Below are 21,567 nucleotides of genomic sequence, written 5' to 3' on the forward strand. Positions count from 1 at the left end.
TTTATTTATTTATTTATTTATTTATTTATTTATTTTACAATATAATTTAATTCGACATATCAACCACGGATTCCCTTGTTCTCCCCCCCTCCCGCCCCCCCTCCCCTTTCCCCCAATCCACCCCCCATTCCCACCTCCTCCAGGGCAAAGCCTCCCCCGAGGATTGAGATCAACCTGGGAGACTCAGTCCAGGCAGGTCCAGTCCCCTCCTCCCAGGCTGAGCCAAGCGACCCTGAATAGGCCCCAGGTTTCAAACAGCCAGCTCATGCACTGAGCACAGGACCGGGTCCCACTGCCTGGATGCCTCCCAAACAGATCAGGCCAATCAACTGTCTCACCCATTCAGAGGGCCTGATCCAGTTGGTGACCCCTCAGCCATTGGTTCATAGTTCATGTGTTTCCATTCGTTTGGCTATTTGTCCCTGTGCTTTATCTAACCTTGATCTCAACAATTCTTGATCATATAAACCCTCCTCTTTCTTGCTAATTGGACTCCCGGAGCTCCACCCGGGGCCTAGCTGTGGATCTCTGCATCCAGATCCCTCAGTCATTGGATGAGATTTCTAGCATGACAATTAGGGTGTTTGGCCATCCTATCACCAGAGTAGGTCAGTTTGGACTGTCTCTCGACCATTGCCAGCAGTCTTTTGTAGGGGTTTCTTTGTGGATTTCTGTGGGCCTCTCTAGCACTTTGCTTCTTCCTATTCTCATGTGGTCTTCATTTACCATGGTCTCCTATTCCTTGTTCTCCCTCTCTGTTCTTGATCCAGCTGGGATCTCCCGCTCCCCCAAGCTCTCTTTCCCTCGACCCTCGCCCTTCATTACCCCTACTCATGTCCAGGCTGTTCATGTAGATCTCATCCATTTCTCCATCATTGGGCGATCCCTGTGTCTTTCTTGGGGTCCTGTTTTCCAGGTAGCCTCCCTGGTGATGTGAGTAGCAGTCCAGTCATCCTTGTTCCACATCTAATATCCTCCTATGAGTGAGTACATACCATGTTTGTCTTTCTGAGTCTGGGTTACCTCACTCAGGAGGATGGAAAACGTAATCTTTTAAGTGAAGAATTCACTACAAAGCCATCTTCACTGCCATCCCCAAGCAATGACAGAACTGGCTGATAAGTAAAAAGCCTTCCTTTGACGGCAGCAATCACTATCCTCACCATCTTCACTACTGCCAATATTACAGTCCATCAAGTGAAACTTTCACACACAGAAACCACAGTGTGTGTGTGTACCTGCGTGGTGGGCAAGAGATGCCACAGTGTATGTGGAGGTCCAAGGACAACTTTCAGGACTTCTCTGCTTCTACCCTGTGTAACCCAGGAGGTGGCATCATGCCATAACGCTTGACAGAAAGCTGTCTCTGCCCACTGAAGCATGTCACTGACCTTAAGTTAAACTTTCCTTCCAGAGTATTCTGCCATATCTTCCGGTTTCTCCACCACTTTTCATCCCAGTCATAGACTGTTGAATTTTTTCAAACATTTACACTGTTATCCAGTGTATCTTCCACAATCACCCACCTGCCACTAAAGCTCTAGGAACATCTCAGAAGAAAAATGTAAGAGCTGGCAGAGAGGAGCACTGTGAAATGCCGTCTCCTGGACGCGGCATGGTTTTCACAATCATGAACAGCAGCTGTGGTTACCTGCACAAGACTGACATAAGACCAAGTCAGCAAAATTTCCTGAACAGAAGGAGATGATCCCCAGGCCTAGCCCACTAGTGAGGAGCTATCAGCAGTTGATAGCTATCGGGAGAGGGAGAATCATTCTTCTCTGAGGGTGTGGCTACTGGGCTTTCCAAACTGCGCACACATGTGCATATGGGCAGCACTGATTGGATTTAGTGGGCTGTCACAAACCAAACATAATTAAGTGCTGTGGGATGTCTTTCTGTATACTGTAATATGTGTTGCTCTGATTGGCTGATAAAGCTGCACTGGCCTATGGCAAGGCAGCTTAGAGGCAGGCAGGAAATCCAAGGAGAGGTCAGGAAGAAAGGCAGAAGCAGAGAGACGCTGCGAGCCACCACCAGGAGAAGTAAGATGTGAAAGTACTAGTAAGTCACGGCCATGTGGCAACTTAGAGATTAACAGAAATGGGTTAAGTTATAAGAGCTAGCTAGTGAGAATCTTGCCATAGGCCATTCAATTGGCAATTAATATTAAGCCTCTGAATGATTATTTTATAAGTGGCTGAAGGACCATGCAGCCAGGTGGTATTAGAGAAACCTTCCAACTACAATAAAGAGAGGAAGTTAGGAGGGAGAGGTTTGGGGAAGAGTTTATGAGCATTTGAAGGGGAAGTAGGGGTGTATATGATAGTTCATTATATACATGATAAAATTCTTAAGAAACTTCATATTCTCAAGTACCTTCCATTCATTAAAAATTAAACTATCTTCAAATGTGCATTCTTTCCATGTAAGACTAATATCCTACAATGAACAAGTCAATGATCACCATCCACTGTTTACATATCATTGCCCGGTAGTGAAGAAATTCAAAAGTAAAACTATTTTCTATTCTAGGGATATAGATGATTTGCAAGCTTTGAAGTTTGCTCTAAAATTTACCTTATAATGCATTTCCTTATTTATTTTCTAATTCAGTTGGGCCTTGAACAGCATGAGTCTTGGGGGCACTGACCTGCCGGTACAGTAGAAAATCTTAGTACAGCTTTATTTTTCAATTATTTAAAATTTGTTAATGTGAAATTACCATTTGTTTGCTTTTTTGAAAAAAATCAAATTATAAATTTTCCTTACTAACTAAAAAGGAAGTTCTTAGCCAGGGATGATGGTACAAACCTATAATCCCAGCATTCAACAGGCTGAAGCAAGTTCTAGGATATCCTAGACTACACATTGAGTTCAAACCAACCCTGAGCAACTTAGTAGGACTTGTCACAGATAGATAGATAGATAGATAGATAGATAGATAGATAGATAGATAGATAGATAGATAAAACAATACCCACAATAACAGGGCACAGTGGTACACACTACCTTTAATACAAGCACTGGGGAGGTAGAGGTAGTAGGTATCATGGGTCATCCTTAATTGCTTCTCAACCTTTTATATAAGATCAAGTATAATATCAAGGACATCCATGGTGACATAGCAAGTTTAAGGACAGCCTGACTGAGATTTAAGACTCTATCTTAAAAAGAAAAGCAGTTCTTAAAAAATATCAACTTGCCCAGATATGAACTAATTTTCATATTTTAAAGATGTTGATAATAAACCAGGCTTAAAACAAAGAGAGACTTTAAAAAAATCACCATCATCATCATTGCCAAAAGGGTCAAAATAATAAAAACTCCATGCTGTACAGATAACATAGACATTTTAATTACAGTCACTGCACAAAATAAAAAAGCACCAAAGTCTTCAACACCAATTATTGGTTCGTTTCTGATTCCTAGAACCGTATTCATTTCTTGTTACAAGACTTGATGGCAGTATGGCAAGTTTTCACTCAGTGCTACCCTGCTCAGCCTGAGGGGACAAAGTCTAAATGGATGGACTGACTAACTGTATTTGTTTCACTGTTCTCTATTTTTTAAAAACTCAAGAAAAACAGGTCTGGGGAGAGAGTCCCCTTGTTAAAGTGCTTGTCATACCAGTGTGAGGACTCAAGTTCAGACACATCTGTCTGTAATTGTAGCACTGGGGGACAGAGACATCAGCCAGCTTCATTTGCCACCAGACCAGTTAAATCAAAAAGTTCCAAGTTCAGTGAAGGACTTTGTCTCAAAAAAAATTAGGTGTAGAGTAATTGTAGAGAATGTTCAACATCAACCTTTGGCCTCCATACATGCACATATCTACATGAACATACATATACACTACATACACAAAACCACATGCCTTAAAGTGAAGCTGTGATGATACTAATGCTGGCCATTTAATAAGATGGGACCCTTGTCTGAAATAGAACAAGCATCATCTGAAATGAGCCTCCAAGACATTCTTGGATCCCTTTCTTTCCCCAGTTCTCCCACTCTGATAATTCTATAGATGGCTCCTCTGTGGTAGGCAGCACACCACATCTATAATTGTTACAGCTTACAACTTATCTACTGCCCTACACTGGAACGCCTTCAGAGCATGTAACATTTGTGGCCTCTATATTCTTTTTTTTTTTTGGAAAACATCACAAGCTCTCTGTCAGTGTGGAGGATGGCCTGCTTGTGTACCACTGTCCATGGTGGTGTACTATCTTATCTGTGTTATATGTACTACATGCATTGAAAAGTGTGGAGGATGGCCTGCTTGTGTACCACTGTCCATGGTGGTGAACTATCTTATCTGTGTTACATGTACTACATGCATTGAAAAGTGTGGAGGATGGCCTGCTTGTGTACCACTGTCCATGGTGGTGAACTATCTTATCTGTGTTATATGTACTATATGCATTGAAAAGCATTCAGGAAACACTGAGAATCATGCCTAGAAACTTACAAAATATACTGAAACCCAACAGACCACAGAGATGAGCTAAATTACATGGCATTGGAAGTAGACACCTGAAACACTTGAATTCATCACAATGGTAACAGTACAGTAGAAACAAAACTTTCGTGGTAGTACAGTGGGAACAACAGTTAATTTTATGACATGATTTAACATTTCATGTCTGTATTTGTTTACATTTTTCTTGATACAAACTACTACCATGTATACCCTGTACTTACGTGCATAAATTCTGATAAATATCAATATTTGATAACATATTTTGATATATTTTATGGAAGGAAATGATAAAGTAGATTATTATCAAAATATATTCTGTGCAATTATGATAAACCTAACTTTTAAAAAAATTATGTGTTTCTATCATTATACATAATCTCTGAAAAGATTTTCAAATTGTCTCAAATAACAAAACAAAGACCAAAAACCTGACATACAAATAGGGCAGCGATGTTCAAAACCATGTTGTCCTAAGGTCAACTATCACCAATATGAAGCTATCATCACTCTGCACAATCCTACATATAATAAATAGTTATTCCTATTGTTGGGAGAAAGATAAGAGTGGTTGTTATTCCTATTGGTGGGCAAAAGGAAAAGTCTGAATTAGAATCCAGATAGTTCTATCTCTATGGTCTACCTCTACTCCTTTAACATTATGATACTGCCCCCCTCAAATCAACCTGTACTCATATACTGCCTGGGAGATTATAATTTAGAGCCACAACTTTGAGAATCAAATTTTCACATCAAGGAAGATAGAAACACAATCTATTTAGACGGAAGCCCAACATAACCATCTAGGTAAGATCTTCTAGTCTCTGTCACTAGTTGCTCCTCTTCTGGGTGACTCTAAAGGTTAAGCTGCCCAGGGTAAGTCCTTAGACCTCTCTTTTCTAGTCCCACGATTATCACAGGCGATCTCAATTAGGACTACAACATTAAATATTATTTCATGTCCACATACGACAGCAAATTATATTATCTCTTAACATCAGTGTATGAATTGTTTATTATCCCCTTGTTACAAACCTAATCCAAGCCATCACCCACTTTCTGGCTGAGAAGACTCTGAAAACTCAAAGCCAACAATCACCTTGGTCATTTTGTTTTCTGTAGGTAAGCACTAGCTCCACTGTTCTCTTGAGCATCACCTCTAGAGGAAAGATCAAGATGATAGAAAGTGAGCTAGAAAACATGCTGCTTTATTCCACATCTGCCTGAGACGGTCTTTGTAAAAGATAGGCCAAGATAGCTGCACTTACTGCTATGACCAAATACCTGACAGAAACCTCAGGAAGAAAGGAGTGTTTGGGCTCACAGTTTTAGGAAATTTCAGCCCATCACAGTCAGGAAGGCACAGAGAAACGGCCCAGTCCACCATGAGAGTGGGCTATTCATACAGAAGCAGAGTAGAGGACTAAGAGAGTATGCCACAACCATCCTTAGTGACCTTCTTCCACCAGAAGAGCTTGCCTGCTAAAGGCTCCAAAGTCTTCAAAACAGCTGTGGGAGACATTTAAAATTTTAAACATAACAGCAGAAGTACAAACTGGGTGATAAACTTCCTCTAGAGATAAAATTATATTAGACAGAATTAAAACACAAAAAACATCTAAAACTCGGAATTCCCCAACACTGAGAAAAATTCCTTGTGAGGTATTAATATGGAATGGCTTGCACAAAATATCCTCAGTCCCAGTTAACATAATAGCAGAAGACAGGAAGGCTAGATTATGCAACACTCCACTCGGCAAAATATGGTAAAGATACTGATCTTGATTGATAAGTCTTGAAAGCGTTTGTTTTGCCATTGAATGATGACCTTAAGCAGGAAGAGCATTAAGAAGTCTTATATCTGTGAAATCTTGAGTCTATAATTTATCACAGTCATTGTAATGGTTGCTGTAAGCCATATAAGTACTTGCAAATAGCTTAGGCACTGACATTCTTATTTTACAACTGGAATGAACAAAAGACCTAAGTATTTCTACACTTTCACTGTGCACAGTGGAACTTGCTGGAAAAAGTAATTGAAGTATGTACCTTTCAATGCTGTAGTCTTTTCTTTTTCATCTGGACCTCCCTGCTGGATTTGTGCCATGTTTATCCACATTGGCAAGAAAATTAAAGAGCTCAAGGAAATAGACATCACTCTTCAGAAAACAGTCTAGAATGAATGAAAGCAATAAATTAAGCTCTACCCAAAGCCCATCTATTCTATGAAAGCTTCTGAGCTCCTACAAGAGAAAGAGAATAACTTCCTACCTTGATTTGCCATTCTACTTCGTGGATGCCCACACCTCAAAACTTATTATTTGCCTGCTTCAAATGATAGTATTTATGTGTCATCTGATTTTGCTAATAGTTTACACCTCTCTGCTGTTGTTACAGCTAGAACATCACCAACACAGTCTTAAATCTACAGATAACCCATAAGCTTGCTCAACTAAACTTAGCTCCTTATCAGCCAATGGCATTTGCTGGTGCATGTGCCTGTGCGTTTGTTTGAGATACACTTTGTCTATGTAGCCCAGGCTAGCCTAGACTGCATAATCCTTTTTCCTCAGTTATGATCATCTCATATTTTAAATCTTCAGGTAATTTTGAAAGTGTGAGATTTAATATAAACTGCAAGCATGTGCCACTTAGAAGGTCAGAGTGTTCTCATCTAACATGCAGATAGTTACAAAGAAAAAAATACATAAATATATAAAGCAACTACAAATGGCCTAAAGTTTAATTAAAAATTTAACTTTAAGGGAAACAATTAGAAACTTTTAAAAAGAAACTACGCTTACTTCACTGCCTGAAAGCTATGTTCTATAAATGTCATTCCAGTAAATAGTATACTATAAAATTAGGATTTCTTAAAATCTAATTCTACTCCACTCTAACCAAAGGCATTAAAACTATAGTTGGCCTTTTGCAGGCTGCTCATGAGCAAGAGTGAAAACAACTAATCCTAAAGTTTGAAAGAAAAGGCTATAACACATACAATGGAAATACTTAAATTTAGACCATACATAAAAATTACATCAATGCCAGGCATGGTAGTGCATGCCCACAATCCTAGCAATTACACTGAGAAAGATGGATTACAAGTTTGAGGCCAGCCTGAGATACAATACAAGACTCCACCTCAAAAACTGAGAGTGAACAAGAAAAAGAAGACCCTACACTGGTAAGTCAAATGTATGAATGCTTGGCACCCACTTAGTGAAAGTACTGGGGGACAACTATGAGTCCTGGGCTGGGCTCTGATTAAGATGTCAATGTCTCAGCTACTGCTCCAATGCCACGCCTGTCTGTTTCCCAACATGATGATCATAATCAACCCTCTAAAATTATAAGCAAGCACCCAATTAAATTCTTCAAGTGTTGCCTTGGTCATAGTGTCTCTTCACAGCAACAGAACAGTAACTAAGACACACTCCCCAATCAATCACTAATTAAGAAAATGTCCTACAGGCTTGCCTACAGCCAGATCTTATTTCTCAACTGGGTTCCCTCCTCTCAGATGGCCCTATCTTGTGTCAAGCTGACATCAAATTAGCCAGCACAATCACTAAGTCATTATTCATTAGCCACAAATTATCTGATACCGGAACAGAACAATTATATAACTATTTCACTGTAGCTTTATTAATAAAGAATATGTTTTGATGCAAAGGTCATATTTAATATTCACATTTTTAAAAATATATCTGTTTATTTTATGCGTGTGCACCTGAGTGAAGGTATGTGCATCACATACATCCAAGAGTCTGGGGAGGTCAGAAGAGGAATCAGATCCCCTACATTCAGAGTTCCAGGATCTCTGTAACAGCAGCAAGTGCTCTTAATACTAAGCCATCTCTCCAAACTAAATTCACATACTAAAGAATCCCTTTCTTGATTCTCATAATTAACTAGCAACCAATAGTCACTATCCTTGATTTTACATGAAACAACCTAAAATTCATAGAGCATGTCATATTGTGATGATGACCTATGAACTAGAGGGTTATTAACTTCTACATGTAACCCTAAGTCTTACAGTAGCATGTAAGTCTTACAAAGCAAGTAAGCATGAAGTAAAGGCAACTTGTCTGTCACTCTCATGTCCTTCTTTAGACTTTACCCTCTTGAGCTATTGTCCATGACTGTAGCACAGCTGGTGAAGCTAAACCAGGAGCATTATAAATTCTCAATTTAGTTTTCCTAACAGAGATTCAGAGTTATAACCTGCATGACCACAGACACACATTACTGAAAATGCAGCCAGCAAGGCATTTGGGACATTTGAAATATATTAATTTGTGTACTCAACACCGTTTATTTGGTATTATCTGATAGAGGTTAGGTTATAGGGAATAGAGTAGTGGAAGGTTTTCACTGATGTGAACTGGGACACAGCTGACAAGTTGTATACTTGATGATAACCACTGCTGTTTAAATGTGGTTTCCTAGAAATGTTTAAATGTGGTTTCCTAATACAAACTAGATTCAAAACACCTCACTTTGCACTTTCATTCTGTGAACTACACAAAGCAATTATCATATCTTTTTCCTTTCTATGATTCCAACAGAGAATCCACTATAGATAGTGGAATAGATATAGAATAAAGCTATAAACAACTTGCCATGTGTAATCTTTATACAATCAGCATTTCAAAACACAGAACAATAGAACATTTACTTGCTGTTAGCCCAAAATATGGTGTGAGCACATATAAAATGTACAGAAAGATACTGAATGGTCTATTTTTCCACATTTGTTTGGTCTTAAGCAGGTATTAAATATAAACTAGGTACGGTTGATACTTCCCTCATATCCTGAATACACAGATGTACATACAAAATATGGTCCAGAACAAAAAAACTTGAATTAATGCTCTTAGAACACTGGGCCTGGCCTGAACTGAGCCTGGCCACAAAGAATCTATACTCAGTAAGTCAGGCTCTGGAAACTGAGTTCAAAACAGCAGTCTAGCAGCTGAAAGTTCACTGAGTCAAATTTACTGGCAGTGTATGAAGAACTAAAGACTTAGAGAGACTACCGTTAAAAAGTAACGTGGCACTTAGTAAAGGATGGCTCAAACTAATGCTAGGCAGCATCTAATCCCAAAGCTATAATGAGAAAATGTGCATGTTTTGGGGTGTGTATGTGTGAACATGTATGAACATTCATCTGGGCACTGAGGGAGAAGCTGAGCAATGAAGACATCAGTCTGTAACAGACAGAGAAGGCACACGGTCTTTTTGGTACACAGAAAATTCAGTTTCTACAAGAAATGCAATTGTGATCAGATAAAAGTTTACATCAGGACAGGAACACCTAATTCAAGTCATCTAAAATAATTCCTTACTTTCCTTGTATGGTGATGTAATAGATTCAGGTGAGAAATCTAGGTTTTGAATCTTTGTTCAACTATTTACTAGCTAGTGAACTATCATGAAAGAATGTACATAGACTTATTTTACAAAACCTAAATCCCTTTAGAAACACTAGTAATTCATATAAAACCAGAAACAAAGCTGAGTAGGGCAGCCCATGTGTGTAGTCCTAGGACTTGGGAGACTGGCAAAGGAGGATCATTCATTCAAGGCCAAGCTGGGATACATATTAAGACTATATTTGAAAAAAATCAGAAACAATGGAGTTCCCAGCAAATTGCGCTCAGAATTCCAAGATACTAAAAGCACTTTCATTTGTACCACTGTACAAATGAAAAGGTAATATGTATCACTTATATGCACACCATAAACAAAAAATAAGATACCACAATAAGTAGCTTTGTGTTCACTTGAATTGCTAAGATTATAATGAAAAAAAAAATCATAAGAGCCGGGCGGTGGTGGCGCACGCCTTTAATCCCAGCACTTGGGAGGCAGAGCCAGGCGGATCTCTGTGAGTTCAAGGCCAGCCTGGTCTCCAAAGTGAGTTCCAGGAAAGGCGCAAAGCTACACAGAGAAACCCTGTCTCGAAAAACCAAAAAAAAAAAATTCATAAATACAAACTATATTTGACAGTAATTCATTTATTTTACAATCCTTCTAAACCTCTGTATTAGTTTGCTTCTCTGTTACTGTGATCAAACCCTGACCAATATTGAATGAGGAAAGAAAGACCTTACTTCATCTTACAAATCCAACCCATCACTGAGGGAAGTCAGGACAAGAACTCAAGGCAGGAGCTTTGGGGCAGAAAGTGAAGCAAAGACAATGGAGGAATGCTTCATACTGGCTTACTTTTTATTATTATTATTATTGAAAATATTTTTTCTCTTATAATATATTCTGATTATGATTCCCCTCCCTCTACTCCTTCAGTTCCTCCCCACTTCCTTCTTCTCTCCAGATCCACCTGCTTTCTGTCTATCATTAGAAAACAAACAGGTTTCTAAAGGAATATAATATAATATAATATAATGTAATGTAATAATTAATATAATATAATAAAAATAAACATAATAGTACAAAACAAATAAATAGATAAACAGGTGCAAGGAACAGATATAGACACAAAGACCCACTCGTTAGCACACACAGGAATCCCATAAAAGCACAAAACTGGAAGCCATAATATATATGCAATGGATGTGGGGGGGGGGGGGGGAGAGAGAGAGAGAGAGAGAGAGAGAGAGAGAGAGAGAGAGAGAGAAATAGAAAGAGAGAAATAGAGAGAGAGAGAGGAAGGCCTAACATGACATTATGTAACAAGGAGCCTCCAAAGATGCCGGTCAGTTTGTTTTCTGTTGACCATCTACTGCTGCACATAAGCTGCTCTCCACAACGTGAGAGCAAGGCCCTACTACTGAAGACCACATCCACACCTACACAACTCATTGAACACAAAGAAGTAGAGCCAGTGCCTACCTAGAGCCTTCCCCCACACGGGCTAGTATTCTTGGTACTACAAAGTACTCTGCAGGCTATCAAAGGAGAAACATAAACACCAACACAATCTCTAACCCTTGGATCTACATGATGTCCTACCTGTAAGATATACTAGTCCAATGGGGGCACATGGCTTGTGGGAGCAACCTACCAATATCTAATTTGACTTAAGGCCCATTCCACAAGATGGAACCCATACATGATGTTGCTTGGGTGACCAAGAACCTGGAACTAGATACCCCAGAGACCTAGAGCAAAACCAAATAATACTGTTCTGATAAAGGAACATAGCAATAAAATTATTTTAATGGTATTCTGCTGTACTCATAGATAAGTGCCTTGCTCAGTCATCGTCAGATAAACTTCCTCCTGTAGCAGATGAGAACAAGTACAGAGACTCACTGCCAGACAACATGCAGAGAGTGAGAGATATTAAAATACTCAGCCCTAAGCCGGGCGGTGGTGGTGCATGCCTTTAATCTCAGCACTCGGGAGGCAGAGGCAGGCGGATCTCTGTGAGTTCGAGGCCAGCCTGGGCTACAGAGTGAGATCCAGGACAGGCTCCAAAGCTACACAGAGAAACCCTGTCTTGAAAAATCAAAAAAAAAAAAGAAAAGAAAAAAAGAAAAGAAAAAGAAATACTCAGCCCTATATTTAGACACCTATTGGGTGTCTCCAACAAACCCCTCCCCTCAGTGCTCATGGAACCCTGTGGAAGAGGTGGCTTGCTTTTTTTACATAACCCAAGACCACCTGCCCAGGTGCAGCACTGCCCAGTGGGGTAGAGACCCTCTCCTATCAATCACTAATCAAGAAAATACACCACAGGCATGCCCAAAGACCAATCCAATGGAGGCAACTGTCACTCTTCCTAAGTGACTCCTGACAAAAACAAGTACAACATTATTAATAAGTGTACCTACATAAAGATCAGTTATGTGCATTCAACCTCTATTTAAAGCTTTACACGCAGAAGATTATTGTTCCCACAATGACCCAAGATCACCAATTCCTCTTATACCCATTATCTTAAGTTATCTCTACAAATGACAAGGGCAGAAAAAGATCTATCTTATAGATATCAAAAATACTTGACATTAGGAAGTAAATTAACCTTACAAAGGAATCCTAGATATTAAACAGGAGATGGGCTTCTAACTCTTGTAACATTTGTCTATGATCTATTCTACCAATCTGATAAGCTCAGGTACTTTACCAGAATAACAATTCCAATATCCTTTATGGAGAAGGCCCATAGACTCATGCACTAATTTCTATTACTAGGATCATTAAAACTTGGAGTTTGGGGGAAGTTAGATGTAATTACCTAAAGTTGTCAACTAAAACTGTCTCGTTATCTTCAGTGTGCTCTGTGGCATTAAGACTAACTCCACACTGTTCCTCAAAATGCTTTGACAAATCAAAAAATATAAAAGAACAAGCTACAAGTTAAGGAATACCAAACAAAATGATTCTAAAAGAAAACAGTATTACATTGCTGTATCTTTATCATAGTTCCCAAAATTAGAAGTAAACTGGTAGATTACACTTTTTATCTACAAAAAGAAGAAAACTCAACAGAAAAGACTAGAAAACTAAAGAGTTCTATATGGGAATGCTAAATATGAAGTTAAGAAAGTGAATAGGAGGCCGGGCGGTGGTGGCACACGCCTTTAATCCCAGCATTTGGGAGGCAGAGCCAGGCGAATATCTGTGAGTTCAAGCCCAGCCTGGTCTATAGAGTGAGATCCAGGACAGGCACCAAAACTACACAGAAATCCTGCCTTGGAAAAAAAACAAAACAAAACAAACAGTGAATAAGAACTAAGATAATTCTCAGTTTTGAAGACTAACCAAAGAACAATTTGGTAGACAGTTTAGATATTTTCACACAAATGGAAAGTTACAGTCAAGTACAAACTAAATCTCAGGTAGAGTATACCATCCTTACAATTGTAGAAAACCCAAGTATGTCAAACAGCTATCACTTTCATACATGTCAAATGTACTTGTCACTATGTCAGACATAAACAATAAACTACAAGTAATAATATAAAGGTATATAACTTCAGTCTAAATTAAGCAAGCAGAAACAATCATCAGATTGTAAAATAGGCAACCCCATTAAACAGCAATATTAACATAGCCAAAAGGCCCATATCCAGTGTCTTAATCCCATAAGTATGTTCGTTGACAACTCTACTAAACTTGTGGAACTTGAGCTTCAACTTACATTTTAAAATATGATATGAATATGGCATTCACTAGATGAATTATCAAATAGTATTTTATGAGGAACCCACGGCACAGATGCCAGGCATACAGCCAGCCAAGAGTCTCTTACCATCTATTGTCCCAAGAGTTGACCTCAGGTGCAGAGCACTGCCTGACTCAACTTCAGTCCTTCCCCATCATTTGGTACTGAGCCAATAGCAATAGGACAGCCTAGCCAGTTTGCTCTTATATAGGACAAATCTAGTGGGCAATATTTGTTCCAGAACCTGGCAGAAATTTTATCAGTTCTGCATGCAAACTAAACACTTCTCTCAAACCAAACTCCTCCATTCTCTCACAAATGCTAGCATTCTAGAGGTCAAATCTGGGCCTAACACATGTTTAGTAAACACTCAACAACAATGCTAGACCTTTAATCCCGATGCTGATAATTAATACACATTTTCATCACCAAATTTTGTCTCTGCATCTGTTTCTGGAAAGCCTAAGCTTTGACAAATGCACAAAATCATAAGAGATAAAAATGCAGAGTTTCAGAGTGCAAAGCCCAGTTCCAATGGATATATCTACAAAACACTCCAACATCTAAGGCTCAGGGAACATTGGGAAAGAAGGGGGCAGAAAGACCATAAGAGCCAGAGGATCAAGGAGTTTGCTGTGATTGAGTCTCCTAGTAATATCAGAAGCTACATCCATAAAGTCTCACCAAAATGACTGCCTAAACACTAGCTGAACAAAGACAATATCAATAGACACACCAAGTGGGTGGGAGAAAGCCCAGGAGGCCTCAACCCTACACAAAGAACTGCAGAGCTAAGGAACACTGAAGGTAGAACAAACAGGCTTCCCCAGGGAAGAGCACATTGATTGGTTATCCAATACCACTGGTCAATCCTGGAAACAGAGATTCAAGTAACATTATGCAGACTGAGAAGGCTGTATTTAGGAAGATATATGTATATACATACTTAACTACATATGTAATAAAAATGAATTAAAGAGGTCATAAATTTAAAACAGAGCAAGGAGGGGTAAATGGGAGGACTTGGAGGGAGGAAAGGGAAGGGGGAAATGATGTCATTATATTATAATCTCAAAAACAATAAGAAATATCTTTATCTTTAAAAAAAATGAGGCGAAGCACATAAGTACTACAGATTGTTAACAACATTTTGAGTCCTGAATAAATTAGTGTATTAGGGTTTCTATTGCAAAGATGAAACACCATGGCTAAAAACCAAGTTGGGGAGGAAAGGGTTTATTTGGCTTACACTTCCGCATTGCTGTTCATCACTGAAGGAAGTCAGGACAGGAACTCAAACAGGGCAGGGATCTGGAGGCAGGAGCTAATGCAGAGGTCATGAAGGAGTGCTGGTTACTGGCTTGCTCAGCCTGCTTTCTTATATAACCCAGGACCACCAGCCCAGGGATGGCACCACCCACAGTGGGCTGGGCCCTCTCCCATCAATCATTAATTAAGAATATGCCTTACAGGCTTGCCTACAGCCCAGATTTTATGGAGGCATTTCATTAACTGAGATTCCCTCCTCTCAGGCAAATCTAGCCTGTAGCAACTTGACATAAAACTACCCAGCACAGGTAGTGAATGTATAAAGGTTAATTCTATTTTAATGTATAATCATTACATATGAAAAGTTGATTTGTTCATTGGAATATAATTCTCACATAACACAGGGTGATCATGATTACATATAATATTTTTCATTATCAACTATATATAACTGTGTGTGTGTGTGTGTGTGTGTGTGTGTGTGTGTGTGTGTGTGTGTGTGTTGCTGGGGAATGAAGAAGGTCCTCACACATACTATGTAAACACTCTATCACTGAACTACATGCCTGGCCTAACAATATATTTCTTAAAGATAGAAAAGCACTAACATAAAAAGAATAGCATCATTTTAGCATCATTGCCTCTTATAATGTATTCTTTGGAGTGTTTGTTTTCTTTAAGGGTAATATTGCATGTCCAGTGTCATCTATTTACTCAGAAATCTGGGGCTCCTGATAGGGATCTATTCTAGAAGACACAGTTAAAAAGAAGACAGACAGATATTAAGAAAACCTCATAGTAGCCATATATGACTAAATTATTGTTATCAAAATACAACCAATTCCTTGCCTGAACAGAAATAGAGAAATTTTCAGTAAAAATATATTACCTCAGAAGCTTTTAATAGCTGCAAGAAAAAAAGACAAACTTTAAATATTTCTTAAAATTTGAATTAAAAACTAAAATTTAAACCTTATAATAAAGCATTTTAAATATATACTTCTGAAAATATCAACTTTCATTCATGGTTCTGTTTTCTTTGATTGGTATTATTCCACCGTGTCTACGAAAGTGAAATAAAATCTGCCTTTGAAAATACCCAAATGACTGGAAATTTTACATTCTGGGATCAGGCAAAGTTCTAAGCAACTGGTGAATGAAAGATGAGGACTAAGGACTCGCTTAGAATAATCTGTTCCACTGGCTGCTCAAGGATGGGTTAATCTCCTTACAAAAGAACATTTTCACAAACAATCACCAGTCTATTGACAGGATGTGAAAATGGCCTATAATCCTGAGAAAAATAAAAACAAAGTGAAAGGGGAAGTTCTGTGGAGGCAGTCACTGTTAGAGGGCTTGCTGTTAGAATGAAAGAAAATAAACAAACATCGTACTCAGTGCTCTGTCTGAACACAGCATTTTATTAAACTAATTTCTATTTGCTGAAATGACATATGCTGAAAATACTGCTTTTTCTCATGAGAGCTAAATCTCCTCCTACTGAAAACCACAACTCAACTGCCCTTCTTTGATACACAAAATGCCACTAATAAAATTATACAGCTGCCTATACTGCCAAAGACTCAGCATTACTCTTGTTCTTAGCATATAGTTCTAGAGTTTATACTTGATACTAATCAAACTATATTTTGTTTGTTTGAAATATTATGCATTAATTTTGCTCAAGACCATAGACATTGTTTTCTACACTTTCTCAATATAGTGCTTGAAATCTTAACTAGAGCAATAAGGCAGGAGAAAGAAAGAATTAAATAAAAGGAAAACCATTGGAAAGGAAGCCATCAAATTATCTGTATTTGCAGACAACTTGATTCTGTAGTTAAAGATACTAAAGACTCTATCAGACAGAAACTCATAGTTCTAACAAATACTTGCAGCAGAGTAGCAAGATGCAGGGTCACACTCAGCAACCTGGACCTTTCCAACACTTCTGAAACCCAGCCCTAGACACACACACACACACACACACACACACACACACACACACACACAAATGAGAAGAAAATCCCATTCACAACAGTTAAAATAAGAAAATTGAGCAAAGAGGTGAAACAACTCTATGACGAAATCGTTAAAGTCTGACAAAAGAGAAGGCACTACAAGACCGAAAGCCCCCTCAGGCTGTGGATCGCCAATGCTGCTGTATGAAAATGGCTGCCACCAAAGCCATCTTCAGAGTCAACACATTCCCCATCAAGATTCCAACGACATTCTTCACAGACCTAAAAAGAAAATCCTGAGATTCAAATAAAAGTCAAGGAGATCTCAAATGGCCACAGAAACCCTGGAGAGGAGGGGCAATGAGGGAGGTAACACATGCTTGATCTCAACTGTACTACACACAGAACATGTGACCTCCGTTCCTCCAAACACAAGACACTAGGAAACGAAAAGCATTAGACTAGGATTCAGAAGTAAATTCACAAAGTTACAGCCACCTGATATCTGGCAAAGGTATAAAACATGAATTAGCCAAAACTGCTGCAGGCTGCTGGAATATATCATAAGAACTCAGCTGGTTATGGCAAAGTCACTACCTGGAGGAATCAGGGAATTCCTCCAGAGGAAGCCAAATCCCAAGGAGTTTTTGGTGTTATTTGGCTTGTTATATATCAGCTGTGTTCTGTTATGAAAATCATGTGTGCCTTCATAGTTTTTCCAATTGACTTCCCCCTAAGAAGGACTAACAGTGTAGACTGATCACTCTCTGGACATACACCTTCCAGGTATTTGGAGAACAGCCTCAGGAAAGGCTTTCTCTGGAATCAGATTATCTCCCTTAGTCACTTTCATGAACTACAGGAAACACCACCCAGGTGGGCGCCCAACTTCCGAGGACTAACAATGATAACAGGCCACATGCAAGTCTCCTGACTTACGGTAAATTCCACAAGGAGACACCGCCTAGGAGAGGTAGACATTAAGTAATAGCTTTACACAATTTAACTCGGACCCTCCCTTTATATACTGGGACTTTCAGGGCACAAGACAGAGAAGGGAAAAGAGAATGGAAGAACTAGATGGGTAAGAACTTGAGAGGAACAAACTGAGATTGGGAAGAACTAGATTGAAGGGCTAGAAGACAGTACTAGAGGAACGAGATGGAAGCTGAGGAAGAGCCAGATGAGGAAGAGCCAGATGAGGGAGAAGGAGATGGGAAAGGAGCTGAAAGGGGAAAGAACTAGATAGATGAGAACCTAGAAGGGACAGAACTAGATGAAGGAATTAAGATAGAACCTAGAGGGGACAGTAGATAAATATAGAGAGAAATCAGGCAAGAAAGGAGCTAGACATGAGAGCAGAACAGAAGCTGTGCAGAGAGAACTATCACAGAATAATAAAGTGTATGAACTAAGGAGTTTGGTGTACATAGTTTCATTTCTTTTCATCAAAGATTAATTATCAGCTGGTTGTAGATTCTTCCCGGACCCTGGGAGGGGACTATCGAGGGGCTGGACAAAACACAGTGACTGTAACAAATAGTGCTTTATTCTGGATCTGGATCTTTCCCCCAAACCAATATCCAGTTAAGGTGGTTCAGGGGTCTTAGTGTAAAACCTGAAATTCTGAAACCACCAGAAGAAAAGACAGAGAAACTAGTCTAGATACAGGAATATGTAAGGACTTTGACAAAAGAACTCAAACAGTGTTTAAGTGTATATGCAATTGCACAGGAGAGGATCACAATGGAGAAGAAAGAAACATTTGCTCTCCTGTGTAGAACTGAGATTTCACTGGCATGATTATTAGATTTTATTCACATTTGTTTTATACTTACATGAAAACCTAGAGGGAATATGGAGTAAGAAGGAGATAATAACACAAGGCCAAATGTGAGCCAGGTGAAAAGGTATATTTCTATGAAAGTAGACTGAAACCCACTATCTTCATTTTGTTTTCACTGACAAAAACAAGCAAAATTACAAGTTTAAAAAATTACACAATAAAAGAAAGCCTGGTGCACTGCTCTCAATATGGTTGACAGGTTTTGACTTGTTTTTACTAAAAATACTCAGATATATTCATAATCATGGGTTTTAAATTAGTATACACACATTGGACTCTCAAAATAAGTTGCAAGATTTTGGAAGCTCTATAAAGGTTGCACATTATCAAGTCAGGAGTGGTGGTACATGCCTGTGCCCTCTACTCAAGAGCATGAGGCAGAAGGACCCTATATGTTCAATGCCAGCCCAAGCACCATAGTGAGACCCTGTCTTAAACAAAATGGAGAATTAGTAATGATGTTAATATTATAGTACAGTGTTTAAGAGTGCTTTAGCAGCCCTGAGAGAGGTGGGTCCCTCTAACTTGCCTCATATCCAGAAATAAATTATTCAGTGCTAAACTGAAAAGCATTATAGCTGTTGCTTAAACATTCTCTTCAAAGCTCAACTTGAAATTTAATACTCAAGTCCCATCCCTAGTGCTGCAGCAGAATACCAGGAGCAGCCTTCCTTCCCCTCTACCCACATCTCCTGTGGAGCCCACAGGCCACCCATCCCCTCCTAGCCTCCCTCCCCCAACCATTACTGTTATCATAATCCCCAACCCCAGCAGGCACACCCTGATAAACCACAGACCACACCTACCAGAAAACCAGGTAGGCTGCCCTCAGACATTCTTTGTCTCTCTGTTCACCCAGAACCAATCCCATAAACAAGGCAAGCTACTCCAGCAACAGAATAATAGAGAGGAAAGAGAAAAATCTCAGACTTTGAAGATAAAAATAGAAGAAATGGATACATCAATAAAATAAATGTTAAACTGAAAAAAAAGAAAAAATTTCTAATGCAAAACACCCAACAAATCTGGGACACTGTGAAAAGCCGAGATCTAAAAATAACAGGTATAGAGAAAAGAGAAGAAACCCAGATCAAAGGCCCAGAAAACGTTTTCAACAAAATAATAGAAGAAAATTTTCCTAACCTACAGAAGGAGATGTCTATAAAGGTACAAGAAGCATATAGAACACCAAATAGATTGGAGCAGAAAACAAAGTCCCCTCAGCACATAATAATCAAAACAATAAACATACAGAACAAAAAAAAATATTAAAAGATTAACGGGGAAAAAACCAATTCACATATAAAAGCAGATCTATTAGAATTCCACCTGACTTCTCAATGGAGACTCTAAAAGACAGAAGCGCCTGGACAGATGTGCTGAAAACTCTAAGGAACCACAGATGCCAGCCCAGACTACTATATGCAGCAAAACTTTCAATCACCATAGACAGAGAAAATAAGACATTCCATGATAAAGCCAAATTTAAGCAAGATTTATATACAAATCCATCCCTACAGAAGGTGCTAGAAGGCAAACTCTAACCTAAGGAGGATATCTACACACATGAAAATACAGGAAATAATCTCACACCAGCAAAATCAAAAGAAGGGAAACTCAAACTTACATGTGCAGACACACACACACTACCAACAACAACAACAAAAACAACAGGAACCAACAGTAATTGGTCACTGATATCCTTCAATAGCAATGGTCTCAACTCCTCAGTAGAAAGACACAGAATAACAGAATGGATGTGAAAACAAGATCCACGCTTCTGCTGAATACAAGAAACGCACCTCAACATCAAAGATAGACATTACTTCAAGGTGCAGGGATAGAAAAAGATATTCCAAGCAAATGGACTTAAGAAGCAAGCTGGTATATCTATTCTAATATCTAACAAAATAGACTTCAAATCAAAATCAAAAGAGATGGAGAAGGACACTTCATACTCACCAAAGGAAAAATCCACCAAGATGGCATTTCAATTCTTAATAACAATGCCCTAAACACAAGGGCATCCAAGTTTGTAAAAGAAACACTACTACAGCTTAAAACACATACTGACATTCACACACTAAGAGTGCAAGACTTCAATAACCCATCCTCACCAATGGACAGGTCATCAAGACAAAAACTAAACAGAGAAATAAAATTAACCTAACAGATATCTACAGAACATTTCACTCAAACACAAAAGAATATACCTTCTTCTCTTCACCTCACATGACTTTCTCCAAAACTGACCACATACTCAAACACAACAGATACAAGAATATTGAAATAACTCCCAGTATCCTATCAGACTACCATGGATTGAAACTGGATCTCAACAACAGAAACAACAGAAAGCCTACAAACTCATGGAAACTGAACAACTGTCTATTGAAAGAAAAAATGGGTCAATAAAGAAATAAAGAACTTAAAGACTTTCTAGACTTGAATGAAAATGAATGCACAACATACCCAAACTTATGAGACACAATGAAAGTGGTGCTAAGAGGAAAGTTCACAGCACTAAGTGCATACATTAAAAATAAATAAAGTTATCTCATACTAGCAGCTTAACAGCACACCTGGAAGCTCTAGAACAAAAAGAAGCAAGCAAACACAAGAGGAGTAGACAGCAAGGAATAAGCAAACTGAGGGCTGAAACAAAGCAATAGAAACAAAGACAGCAATACAAACAATCAATGAAACAATTGGTTCTTGGAGAAAAGCTAGAAAAACCCTATTGAAACTAAAAGGCTGAGAGAGAATATGCAAATAAACAAAATCAGAAATAAAAAGTGGGACATAACAACAGACACTGAGGAAATCCAGAGAATCTTAACAACATACTTTGAAAACCTGAACTCCACCA

The 21,567-nt window shown here is 38.8% G+C and overlaps 1 protein-coding gene across 17 annotated transcripts in view; it reads right to left on the reverse strand.

The window, feature by feature from the left end:
• Nucleotides 1-21,567, reverse strand: part of Fam172a (family with sequence similarity 172 member A) — a 483,175-nt gene that overhangs the window by 442,367 nt on the left and 19,241 nt on the right. For 11 of the 17 annotated variants that reach the window (XM_052743677.1, XM_052743693.1, XM_052743690.1 and 8 more), the window contains one exon: nt 6,530-6,653. The exons of 3 other annotated variants lie outside the window; for them this stretch is intronic. In XM_052743677.1, the coding sequence (XP_052599637.1) occupies nt 6,530-6,635 (106 nt within the window). In that variant the 5' untranslated portion in view covers nt 6,636-6,653. Of the gene's footprint in view, nt 1-1,526; nt 1,662-6,529; nt 6,654-21,567 lie in introns of those variants that run through there. 3 more of the 17 variants (XM_052743685.1, XM_052743686.1, XM_052743687.1) reach the window with 1 other exon arrangement.

Source organism: Peromyscus californicus, unplaced genomic scaffold (assembly GCF_007827085.1).
Source record: "Peromyscus californicus insignis strain IS unplaced genomic scaffold, ASM782708v3 Scaffold_18__1_contigs__length_77618521, whole genome shotgun sequence".
Classification (NCBI taxonomy): Eukaryota; Metazoa; Chordata; class Mammalia; order Rodentia; family Cricetidae; genus Peromyscus; species Peromyscus californicus.